The sequence below is a fragment of the Eurytemora carolleeae genome, unplaced genomic scaffold (genome assembly GCF_000591075.1).
Source record: "Eurytemora carolleeae unplaced genomic scaffold, Eaff_2.0 scaffold1664, whole genome shotgun sequence".
Lineage (NCBI taxonomy): Eukaryota > Metazoa > Arthropoda > Copepoda > Calanoida > Temoridae > Eurytemora > Eurytemora carolleeae.
The window spans coordinates 234-13,770 of record NW_019397551.1 but is presented as its reverse complement, the minus strand read 5'-3'; the positions used below and the strand labels follow the sequence as shown (position 1 = coordinate 13,770).

General features: G+C 30.7%; 1 protein-coding gene across 1 annotated transcript; it reads left to right on the top strand.

Moving 5' to 3' along the window:
- Positions 1-4,830: 4,830 nt before the first annotated feature.
- LOC111714865 (cytochrome P450 2F2) lies at positions 4,831-11,157 on the top strand. Its single transcript, XM_023490075.1, has 9 exons — positions 4,831-5,050; positions 5,264-5,313; positions 5,622-5,676; positions 5,999-6,071; positions 6,941-7,091; positions 8,085-8,188; positions 9,623-9,700; positions 10,470-10,597; positions 11,061-11,157. The coding sequence occupies exons 1-9, from the start codon at positions 4,983-4,985 to the stop codon at positions 11,137-11,139; spliced, it is 786 nt and encodes a 261-aa protein (XP_023345843.1). The 5' UTR covers positions 4,831-4,982; the 3' UTR covers positions 11,140-11,157.
- The last annotated feature ends 2,380 nt before the right edge of the window (positions 11,158-13,537 follow it).

Here is a 13,537-nt window from a genome sequence, read left to right as displayed (position 1 = left end):
GTCTACCGAATAAATCACCAAACTGAAATTCAAGTTTCTTATTGGTCGAGCAACTTCCTAATCCAACCAATAGGAGCCAGTTTTAATAATCAAAAAATATAATGCTAAAAGCAATCGTTTCGTTGTAAATTATATAAAGTATTTATTCCATGCTGTTCCCGTCTTTCATAAAATGATAATTATTAAAAGAAAAAGAATTTCATAATATGCTGTGCTGACAAAAAACCATAAAAATTATAAAATGTAAAATGCATAAAAATGTAGTTATGTAAATTATTTATTATTGGTTTATTTTCTTACTGTACACTACTGTACTGTACTGTGATGTACTGTACTGTACTGTACCGTACTGTACTGTACTGTACTGTACTGTACTGCACTGAACATCAAATGCACATTAAGTACATGTTAAAAATTATACAATATGCAAATATTTTGTTATTATTTAAATGTTACTGTACTCGATAAATTGGTTTGTTCCCTTTTGATGATGAATTATACTATATGTACGTATTAAACTCTGATTTTTCCTGTAGTAAAATTTATTGCAGAATAATATTAAACTTCAGGTTCGGAAATTATATTTTTAAATATAAACATTACTATTTTACAAAATATTTGAAATGTGTAAAAAAACTGAAAACTCGAATTAAATGATTATTTTTCCAATTCATATCTCATCATCAACCTGATAGTGTAAAATTTTAATACTTCAAACTGTTTTGATCCAGTAAAATTCATAGTTTGAAATATATAAGGTTCACATCAGGCTGCAAGGATATAAGGACTCGTAGGAGAGTAATCAGTTCTTTTGTATCCAAGGTTTGAAACGCTAGAATCATTTCTTGATATTGTTAGTTTTCATGACATGAAGACTAATGGTATTTTATAAATAAATAGATGAAGAGGATGAAGACGATGATGACCATAGTGTTGATGATGATGATCATGATAAACTAGTTTATCCAGGTATTATTATTTTTATTAAACTTTAAAAAATTGTTATGTGTCTCCTGATTCCTTATTATTTACAGTCGTAACCAGAAAGACTCGGAATTAATTAACAAATATTCAGACGACTTAACAATCGTCTTTCTTTGAAACAGTTTACGCCATTCATTTATCAATCTAGTTTTACAAATATGATTAATGAAACGTTAATCGCAAAGTAGCCCCAGTCCCGCCATTTCCAAAATGAGGTCAGCCTTTTTTGTGCGTTCAAAATCACAGGAGATATGATATGAATGATTTTATTCAGAATTAGAAAATTTGCGCTTTATTTAATTAAAATGAAATCTTGCACTAACTCTTTATATCTCGGGTATTTTTGAACGCACAAAAAGGCAGACCACTTTTTGAAAATTCCAGGACTAGGGCTATTTTGTGATTATGGTTTCATTAATCACATTTGCATATTTGTAAAATTAGATTGCACACAAATGAATGCCGTAAGCTATTTCAAAGATCAAAGACGATGGAAAAGACGTCTTTTTATTTGTCAATTCATTCTTTCTGGTTATGACTGTACATTGATGTAACTTTAACTGACCTTTCATTTGATTAATTAGGGAAATACCCGATTCACAAGGACTGGCCTTTAAAAGATTAACATTAACAAAAATGAAAAGACGATATTTTTTCTAGTTAATTAAGTATTTTAATTTTTACAATTACTCCCTTGTTTTTTAAGCTGAAATTCAAATGTAATTTTTTTCTAAATGGAAGGTCTCATGGATTTTCGCCTTAAACAAACAATCAATGAAAAGAACTAACTTGCTACTTTATTTATTTGTTTTTATTATTTTAGGAAGTGCATTTCACATGGATGAGTGCTAACCCTGGCTTGAATATGGATTTATACTTCATTTAAATAATACTTTGTATTTTTTTCTAACGGTTGGTGTGTTCTGAAGGTTTATGGTTACGAAAATTAAAAACGTTTTCTCTGAACAAGAGTTTTTCATATTAACTCGATTGATTCGACATTTTTTTTGATCCCACTTAAGCTTTTCTAACGAGCTTATTAGGGATGTATTTGAAAAAAAGTCAAATAGATTATCAAGTACAATAGGTGGCAACAGAGAAATGGACTAAGTAAACACGACGTCACAAATCACAATTGTCAAATATATAAACAAGAAAAACGAAATTTTCTCACCTTAGTTGACATGTCTTCCAATATTAAATAAAATAGTGTAAAGACAGAAAATAAAGAACACTGCACTTATTTAACTGTAAGATAAACACTTTATATTCTAAAATTATCATTATTTTTAATAATTTTCTCGGACACAAAAACTGAATTGCCACTTGTGACGTCAGAATACAACTGTACTGAGAGGGTACAAATTCTACGTTGCCGTCTATTGTACTACAATCTATTTGAAAAAAGTAAAGACTGGATAATGTGGGCATTCATTTTTTTCTCTCAATATATACAAATACTTAGCGCTTGTAACTTAATTAGAATTCGTGTATTTCATTATCTTATTTTTGAGGATAAAAATAAATTTTATACTTTCAATTCATCCATGCTTTAAGATTACATTTATGACGAAACTTGCTAGTTTGTTGGAAAGAAGAAACCTTGATTTTTTAAAGGTTTTAAGAATGCGACTATAATGAGTACCTGAAATTGTGAAGCTTAGTTTTGATTAAAGTTTCAAGTTTTTATTGGGTTGATTTATCAGCTGTATGTACTGTTGAAAAGACTTTAAAGGAAAAATGAAAGTGGGTATAGGCTGAAACCTAAGCATTTTAGGAGTTGAGCGAGTCCCATGAGATTTCTATCTGATGTTCCTGTCTCGAGACATTGATATAAAACTGTTGCAGCTATATATTTTTTTAAATAATGTTTATACTATCACGTGACCATAATTCTCACTGATGGCAGTGCGGTATACTGGTTACGTGATACATACGGAGTCACGTGATAATGATACTGCACTGCCATTGGTGGGAGTGCAGTCACTTGGACGTATTCATTATATTAAAAAATGAGAAATTATTAAATTCAAATAATAAGTGGAGAAAACCTAAGTTTCTTAGGCTCCTCCGGGATATCGTTGTTTTCAGATTGGTTGTGGGATATAATTGTTTTCAGATTGGTTGTTATTTGCTGAATATGATCCGTTTAAGCCTACTATTTTTATGCAAAATTTTATATCTATAGATTTTCGTATGAATTTGACACAGTTTTATATTAATTTCTCATGACAGAAAAATCAGATAGAACTCTCATGGGTCTCGCTCAACTCCTAAAATGCGTAGGTTTCACCCTATATCCCCTTTCATTTTTCCTTTACAGTCTCTTTAAGTAAGTTGTAAAAAGATACGACTATTCGTCTTTTTTTTTGTCAAAATAGCTTTTCGTCCAATAAGCATATTAAATACAGCGAGACCCTCAAAACTGAGGATTATGTGTAATATTTGAATTTTTATAGAACAAAAATATTAGTCCACGTATATGTTGTACAGGGTTACCCACACAATGAGAACTGAACTCCAAAGATATTTCGATTTAAAGTTTGATATTTGGTTTCTGCATTCAATTGATTGTTGTTGGTTTCCAAAATGATTAAGCCCGGAAATAAGCCAGTCTTGGCATTTAAGGAACTCTGAAGGAAAGAAAGCGGACTAAACAAATTTCGTACAATCTTCTCTTCGTCTCATCCCTTGTGGGTAACCCTGTACATTCCGAAAAGTTAATTTGAAAGAAATTTTTGTGTAAATCATTTAATACCGAAATAATGAAGAAACCCTCTTTGGACATATATCCGCATCTGCATTCTTTTCAGGAAACTACCAACTGGAAATTACTGACTTTCAGAAAGAAGAAAAAGAAAGTTTTTTTTGAATAGAGGCCGGGGGGTCCCATGAAATTACAGTCCCTTTAAGTCTAGCCATCTTTATGTGCTTCTGAGTTTGTGCCTTACAATTAAAGGGCCAAAGGGTTTCCCTTGGTATACAGGGTGTCCCAATAAACATGGGAATCAAGAGAAGACTTGAAAATCGCCTTAGATTACCGGTAGTGAATAAATGATCAAATGGTATCTTTAAAATGGATGGAGATTTTAAACAATTAAAAGATACGCTTTGCGCGTTGTTCTTTTCAGACATTCCTGGCGTAGAATAGAGAATCCATCTTGCATTGAGATAAAAATTCTATTTTTCAAAAAGGTTGATTTCTCTTTTTCTGAAGTACTATCTTTTAAAGCTTTAGGAGATGTCATAATAAAAATGAATAGAATTTAAATGTAAACAACATGTTCCTTAGCAACCTTTTTGCAGATTTCAATGATTTTAGTAATAATCTGATTTAAGGTTCAAGGAAAAAAGTCTCTCCGTTATTTTTATTTCAAATCAGCGAAAATACTTTATTGCACGAAGTAAAAAAACATGTTTTTATAGATTTTTTTAGGATAAAAGAACTTCCAAGATTTGGTAAAAAGATTCGCGTGTATGATTTCAGTTTTGTAATAAAATGTAAATCCATAGTGAAAGGGGAGCTCTTACCCTTTTCAAATAACATATCGCTTATCACGATCTCATACGCTCCAGCTGTATCCTTATCATTTCTCTCCCCCCCCCCCATCATCTTGTTTATTGAAAGATAAGGATATTTATAAACAACGAACTCGAAAAATATTCCTCACAAAATTTTTTAAAAATTGCAAAAGAAAATTAAATTATTACAAAAAAATGTTCCTTTTGATTTTTCATCCTTTTGAAATTTTATTTAGACACAATAATTTCAGTATTGTTATCAACATTCTTTATCAGGATATGTCAGTCCTTTGATAGTTATTCTTGACAAAATAGATCTTAGTTTTAGTTTAAATCTTATTTCCAAATAGTAAGGTTTAAGTTCACAGTTAACTTTTATGCATTTGTAAAATATTTCTATATCCTAGGAATGCATGATATAATAGTTTCGAAAAATACGCAAAATATTGAATATTTTTACCAATTTAAGAGGAAGAATGTGGGAAACTATTTTAATAGGTTTGCTTGTGGTCGTCTTCATTTCATGGCTAAAATCATCTGTCAGGTAAAACAAACTTATTCTTGTTGACCAAAAAAATTTTTTTTTTACCAAATATTTCAAATCCATTATTTTTTTGTCTCAAAAGATAAAATTATGCAAAGTTTTTTTAGTTCTGGTTCCAAACTTGCCAAAATTTATAAAAAATCTGTTGACAAAAGGTTTTATTTTTGTACTTTTTAAAGAACTTGTTGATTTAATAATTGGAAAATAATTTAGGCCAAGCAATTTCCCCCCTGGGCCTATTAATCTTCCCTTTGTGGGTTCAGGTAAAACAAATTTACAAATTTACAAAAATGAATTTTATGATAATTTATTTATTAAAATACATTAATTTAACCTCCATATTAAACCTAAAAGATTTAGCTGTTTTTTTAAATAAAATAAAATATTTGTTTATTATATTACGCAAACATTTTTCTCATATTCCTGCCAGGTATAAGTGAATCCAAAGGAGGGGGGGGGGGGGGTGAAAAGTTAATGAAAATTAGGGAAGATGAGAGGGGGCGGAAAGATAACTTTTTGAATTTGGTGAAAAATAAAGCTAATTAAAAAACGATTTTTCTGAATATTTCAGCTATGATCCTTGATGTTAGAAATCTCACAAAATCTTTTTCCACGCTTAAAAAAAAGTAAGATTTTTTTTTTGCATTTTATCATTTGCATCGCAAAGAAATTGAGTCTTTGTCAGTGTCACAAACTCTCATTTTCTAATCCGCATTTCTTTCCACCCAATTTTTATAGACCTTTATAGATATCTCAAATTATGAGTTCTATTAGAGCTTATGACCATCAGGTAAAGGCAAAGCAAAAGACAAAGGCTCGATTCCCTTTAAGGCAAGATTTCTCCAATTCTCTTAAAGAAGCATTACAATTATCAAAAAATGATACCGAATGTATCATAATTTGATTATGACTTGTCTACATTGTAAATTAATAAAAGTCTCTTTAAAGGTACGGAGATATATTCTCTATATATGTTGGGAGTACTCCAGTAGTTGTTCTCAATAGTTATCAGGTTATTAAGGTAAGCAGAGGTAAATTTATTCAAGGACAACAGGGTGCCTTGCGAATGCGCACCCTTTCTAACACAAATTTAGCCTTCATGTGTTAATTTTTTCCGATTGTACTTCATTAAAGAGTTTATCAATTATTGATCTAAAAGATTTTCTCGTATTTTCAGAATTGCATTAAATATATTTGTTTGGATAATTTTAAGGCCATGGGCAAAACATTCCTAGTTTTATGTGAGGTCTGTCAGGTTTGTCAGGTTTATGTGAGGTCTGTCAGGTTTGTCAGGTTTATGTGAGGTCTGTCAGGTTTGTCAGGTTTATGTGAGGTCTGTCAGGTTTGTGAGGTCCGTACAACATTTTTGCTTTATTGGGTCAGTCATTTTGACGTAAGTTTGTAACAAACCAACTAATAAATAATTAAATAGATAATTATACGAGAATTTCAAGTTATTTAGACACAAATCCAGATTTGTTATTTAACTTATTGCTGACAATTTTTAAGCCATATATGATAAAAAATTAAAAAGCTAAGAAAAACTTATTTCTGGTCTATATATGTAATGTGAAGTTTACAAACTTAGAGTCTGGTATACCATTTGCTAGATAGATAGATAGATCGATATATATTTGACTAAATATTTAATTAAAAACAATTTAAATTTCACAGTTTTTACATTTTAATTTAGCTGATATGAAAAAATAAATGTCTGCTTAAAATGTGCAAAGCAAGTGAATGGTTTACAATGTGCATTTTATGAACTAAGCGTTTGGTTTAAAATGAGCAAAGCAAGTAAATGGTTTACAGTGTGCATTTTATGAACTAAGCGTCTGGTTTAAAATGAGCCAGTTACAAACTTGGCCTAAATTGGTTCTGATAATTAAGGAAGCGTTTGACCGGCATGAGTTCTCTGGAAGACCTGGAAATTTTTCTGGAACATTCTTCCAGAAGGGTAGAACAGGGATATCTACGACAGAAGGAAAACATTGGAAAATTCAGAGGGATTTCCTGGAGAATTATTTGAATAACCTGACAGGTGAAATAAACGTTTACAGCTTGATTCAAAAGTTGCAAGGTCTTCAGCAAAAATCTATGAAAATTTATCAAATCATTTCTTGAAAACTAAAGCTAAAAACAAATGGTTTATAGTTCTAAAATGTAAATTATTGTACATGTCAAGGGCTATTAAAAAATTGATGCAACCTCTCATGATCTATCTATGTGATAGATAGATCTAAAACTATATATATTAATCTTCCTGAAACTACAGATCTGGAACTATATATATTATCCTTGATGAAACTACAGATCTGAAACTATATATATTATCCTTGATAAAACTACAGATCTGAAACTAAATATATGTTTTACTTGATAAAACTATATATCTGAAACTATATATATTATCCTTGATGAAACTACAGATCTGAAACTATATATATATATTATCTAGGAGCTGGACATAAAGCTGTTGAAGAATTTATCCTAGATGAAACTACAGATCTGAAACTATATATATTATCTAGGAGCTGGACATAAAGCTGTTGAAGAAGTTATCCTAGATGAAACTACAGATCTGAAACTATATATATATATTATCTAGGAGCTGGACATAAAGCTGTTGAGGTTATCCTAGATGAAACTAAAGATCTGAAACTATATTATCTAGGAGCTGGACATAAAGCTGTTGAAGAGGTTATCCTAGATGAAACTACAGATCTGAAACTATATATATATATTATCTAGGAGCTGGACATAAAGCTGTTGAGGTTATTCTAGGTGAAACTACAGATCTGAAACTATATTATCTAGGAGCTGGACATAAAGCTGTTGAAGAAGTTATCCTAGATGAAACTACAGATCTGAAACTATATATATTATATATTATCTAGGAGCTGGATCTGAAACTATATATATTATCTAGGAGCTGGACATAAAGCTGTTGAAGAAGTTATCCTAGATGAAACTACTGATCTGACACTATATATATTATCTAGGAGCTGGATCTGAAACTATATATATTATCTAGGAGCTGGACATAAAGCTGTTGAAGAAGTTATCCTAGATGAAACTACAGATCTGAAAAGTGAGTTCAGTAAACACGAAGGAGAACCTGTATCTGTTAGTTACAAGGTAACACAATAGATTTCTTTTTTACATTTTTTTAACTAACAACTTAATATATTAATAGATTTTTTGAAAAACATATTATTACTAAGGGGGGGGGGGGTAAAGTTTTTTTTTGATTGACTATAAACAAGAAGAAGAGTTATCTAGAATTAAGAATAGTTTTTGAACAGTGATTGAACAGGCTTGGTCCTCTTGTCATACCCAGGAATATTATTATCCTTGATACAACTTACAGCTTTGTTTTAATCAAATCCTTGAAAGCCTAGGCCTCAGCTAAAAACACAATTAGGTTCAAATATAATAAAATAGATACAGATCTAAACTAACAACTGTATATTTATTATCCAATAAATATTATTATTTATTCTATATAATTTACACGTTATTATACAGCATATGAACTTTAAATATATTATATATAGAAATATATGATTGTACAACAAACCATTATTAAGTAAACTATAGTAAAATGTAGTTTATATTCTCCATAGTGGAACATCCACCGATTTACGGAAGAAGAATAAAAAACAAATTAGTTGAGAGCGTATTCATCTATTATTTATATATAAAGTTGTAATCTCGGTTTTTCATGGTGTCTATCTGTTTGTTTGTCCGATCATAACTCAGGAACCCCTTGACCGATTTGCCTCCAACCGTGATTGTGGAACTCGGGAGGCCCACGAGAATGTTTTTATCTTGGTTCCAAGATTCTAAATTGAGCGAATCGACTTCAATTACGACAATTTGATTTCCAGATAAAATTGTACAAGTGCGGGTAAACGGCGGGAGTAGCCTTTAGTATCCTTGGCAAGCTAGTTATATAAATGATATAAAGTAGTAATCTAAGTTTTCGATCATAATTCATGAAACCCATGACCGATTTGAATCAAATTTTGATTGTGGAACTCGGTAGAAACACGGGAGGGTTCTTAATTTGGTTTAAAGTTCTTAGTTGAGATAGTTGAATTTTATAAAGAAAACGTAGTTTCTAGACAGAGCTGGGTTCCCAAACTAGCATATATATTTAAATAATTATTGTTATTTTATATTTTAATATGTATCTAGACGAATATAAGTATTCTGAATGTATTGTGGAATGTGGTATGTATACATATCTAATATTCTTGACGAATATCAGTATTCTTAATGTATTGTGGAATGTGGTATGTATACATATATAATATTCTAGACAAATATCAGTATTCTGAATGTATTGTGGAGTGTGGTATGTATACATATCTAATATTCTAGACGAATATCAGTATTCTTAATGTATTGTGGAATGTGGTATGTATACATATATAATATTCTAGACGAATATCAGTATTCTGAATGTATTGTGGAGTGTGGTATTTATACGTATATAATATTCTAGACGAATATCAGCATTCTGAATGTATTGTAGAATGCGGTATGTATACATATATAATATTCTAGACGAATATCAGTATTCTGAATGTATTGTGGAATGTGGTATGTGGCCGAAAGCTCCACTCCCAACAGCAAGAATTTCAGGTTAAATCTAGAAATAATTTAAATATTTAATAATGAACTGAATAAAAGGTTTACAAAATAGAGAGTTTACACACGAAATAAAAAAATGTACAATCAATGAAACAAACACCAATACCGAGGCAATTATTCATATCATCTTATATCTGTAATCAATAATCATTGAGAGTAAATTATAGAAAAATACACTTTTTTGTGACTCTATAATAATTTAAACTGATAATTGCCATTGCAGTCATCAATTAGGAATAAACGCGAATTGATTTTTTTTCAATTAGGTACTTAATTTTGATTTAATTTACCACTGAAAAATGAAAGCTAAGATTTGCAGAGCCCGGTATTTATAAAAGCGGGGAAGAAAATAAGGCTAAGCTGTCATTGAGACTTTGGGATAAGAACTGCGACTAACTTTAAACATAGTTGGGTTTATTAAACCGGTTTAACATTGTGTTTGGTGGACTTTTATGTTGAAAATTGGTGGATATCAGGATTTGTTTAGAAAAAGACTAAACATTGAGACTAATACTCCAGTAACTAACCAAAATATCTTCTGCTGATTCATAAGTGGGGTCTAAGATGAAGCTGGGTCTAAGGAATTAAAACCTAAGTCTTATCTATAGATCGCGGGCTCTGGAATGTAAAAAATGATTGATAATTACTGTATACGGCCCTGATAGTGTACTTAAACCGTCCTAAAATGTGTCAATAAAACAAAAACAAAACCTTCTTGAATTTTTGTCTAGTTATTAATATTAATATTATTGTTGTATAGACTGTTTACGAGTGTATTGACAAGATCACACAGTTCATGTCCAGAGCTGCCATTTTCTCCTTCCTTCCGGTTCTAACTAAACTACTTCCGGAATCCATAACATGCATTGAACGTGGAAGATACTACAGGTAGTGCTTGGCTGGAATAATAAGGTGTCTTTAATTTGAATTTATGACAGTCTTACTCACAGTACTTTTCTAAATAGTATTTCATTTTCACTTTATCTGAAATATGAAGCACAGTACTTTTATGAATAGTATTTCAGTTTCACTTTATCTGAAATATGAAGCACAGTACTTCTCTAAATAATATTTCAGCTTCACTTTATCTGAAATATGAAGCACAGTATTTCTCTAAATAGTATTTTAGTTTCTACTTTATCTGAAATATGGAGCATAGTACTTCTATAAATAGTATTTTAGTTTCTACTTTATCTGAAATATGAAGCATAGTACTTCTATAAATAGTATTTCATTTTCACTTTATCTGAAATATGAAGCACAGTACTTCTCTAAATAGTATTTCATTTTCACTTTATCTGAAATATGAAGCACAGTACTTCTCTAAATAGTATNTCAACGTATAAACCAGGTATAGTAGACAGGACTACAGGGGGAACAGGACAGGAGATCTACAGGACGCATATATTCAACGTATAAACCAGGTATAGTAGACAGGACTGCAGGGGGAACAGGACAGGAGATCTACAGGACGCATATATTCAACGTGTAAACCATGCAGGTATAGTAGACAGGATGCATAAATTCAACGTATAAAGGTAAAGTAGACAGGACTACAGGGGGAACAGGACATGGGTATTAAGGACGCAAATATATAATGTGTAAACCAAGTTAATAAATATAATGGGTAGTAGTGAAATCGACGACGCTTCGCACCCCTCTGTAGTACAATTTTTATTTTCAATTCGTTAAATAATTGTTATTATGTTTTACATATATGGGAAGAAATATTGAAAATGTGTTCTAGGACATTTTATGCTTTGAATCTTCATTTTTACTAGGATTTAAAAAATTAGTTTGAACACGAAATTAAGAATTGATATGGTTTAAATATTATTGCATGTTTACTAAATTTGCTAAATGTTGTTTTAAATGTCATTCTACTAAATATTGTTATACAATACTCTTCACTGCCAATTTCTTATTTGTAGAGATTTTTTTTTGCATTTTTCCTCCTTGACTGTAATCAGAATCTGATTACGTGGAAAAATACATTATTTTGTTGATTTATACTTGTCAACACTCAACAGTCAACAGTGAACTACAATAAAATATAAAACCAGGAAAACTAATGCTAATTCATTTTTAAAACTTTGTTATATTACGCATCTAATGATGGGGGGAAGGCGACTCGGCAAGCCACACCTCAAAAGTGCAACATTTATCTAAATAACAATTTTTCATTAGTGTTCTAAAACTTATTTTGGGCAGATTATCGTCAGAGGAATAGGATGTCTAAATTGATGCTGTATTCGTCTATAATTAGCATACTAAAGTACAGACTTTTTACCGCAAATTTAGTTTGGGGAACTCACGTGAGTCAAGGGAATGTTCTTAGCTTGGTTTTGAGATTCTAAGTTGAGTAATAGAGAAAATCGTTCAAGTGCGGGTAAACGGCGGGAGTAACATGAGTAACCTTGGCAGCGCTGGGTTCCCAAGCTATTATACTTATCACAAACTTATATTTCTAATCCCGATATCTTTGCTTCCCAATGTTGTAGACCTTAGATATTTTAAACTATGAATTCTGTTAGATAGAAGAAAAGGGTCGGTCTGCATTGCGTAAAAAATTCCCAATGATAACCTGTAAACTTTTATCTGATTGATGATTTGAAATTTAGGAGTGTTTTCCATAGGGCGTGAATTGACAATTGAATATTGGAGATATCGCCGTAAGGCCTAAAAAATATTTCAAAAAATAATCAAGATACATCATTTTCTTGGAAATTTCATGCTGAATTCAGATTCGAAAACCATTTTTAAATATATTAAAATATAAAGAAGATATGGTCAAATAACGGTACTAAATTCCGGTTTTATAACTTTTTAATGTTTTTTATGAGTTTTTTAGCTGTGACTCACTCAATTTTCAATTTTTTAAAACGCTTTTCAGACTTGAATTTAGCATTGAATTTCCAAGAAAATGATGTATAACATGAAAATAAAAAATAAAATATTTTTTGTGGCCTTACGGTGAAAACGCAGCGACTTCCGGTGGGCGGTTGGCTCTATTCCAATATCGATCACCCCTACTGGACATGCCACTCCATAAATGGAAGGTCACTTGAAATTACGTCTCTAGTCCCTTAAAGACACACTTTGGGTTGAAAGTCTAATGCTAAAAACTTTCATTTACAAATTTTAAAAATCGTTAAAAATGCATAATCATCTACACATTCACTAAAAAGGTTAACAATACAACAGCAACATACAGTTAAAAAATGTAACTATCACGGAAAAAATCTTGCAATGCTTTCATTTAGAAACAATATTATTTTAATGAAGTGTAACTTTAGAAACATTAAGGCTTGAACAACGCAACGTATAGAACATTTTTTCAAATCTTTCTTAGAAACGAAACGAATACACAGTTTTGATTCTCAGTTGTAAAAAAGTGTTACAAAAAAGTTTTCACAACAACGTTTCGATAAATCGTAACGTAAGAAAAGTTGCATTTTAGTAAAATTTCGAAACGTTATTAAAAGAGTTTACATTGGAAAAGTTAAGACAAAACGTAACGTTAGCAAAAAATATTCTTTGCACTGAAATGCATTGTAACGTACAGAACTATGCCCCAATTACGTTTTATTAAAGCAAAACGTTTGTCATCTTTTAGATCTTAAACCAAGTGAAAGTGTAACGTAAGGTCTCTGAAAATATTTACCTTGCATGAAAGTGGAACGTAAAAAATTGTGGTTTTATTACATAAGCCTTAACGCAACGTTGGGAAAGTTTTTTAAAACGGGAAATGCAAAAGCGTAACGGAGCTTACTGTTTTTTCACAACATTTACTAAAGCTTAACGTTGTATAAGGTATTCACGTGCAGA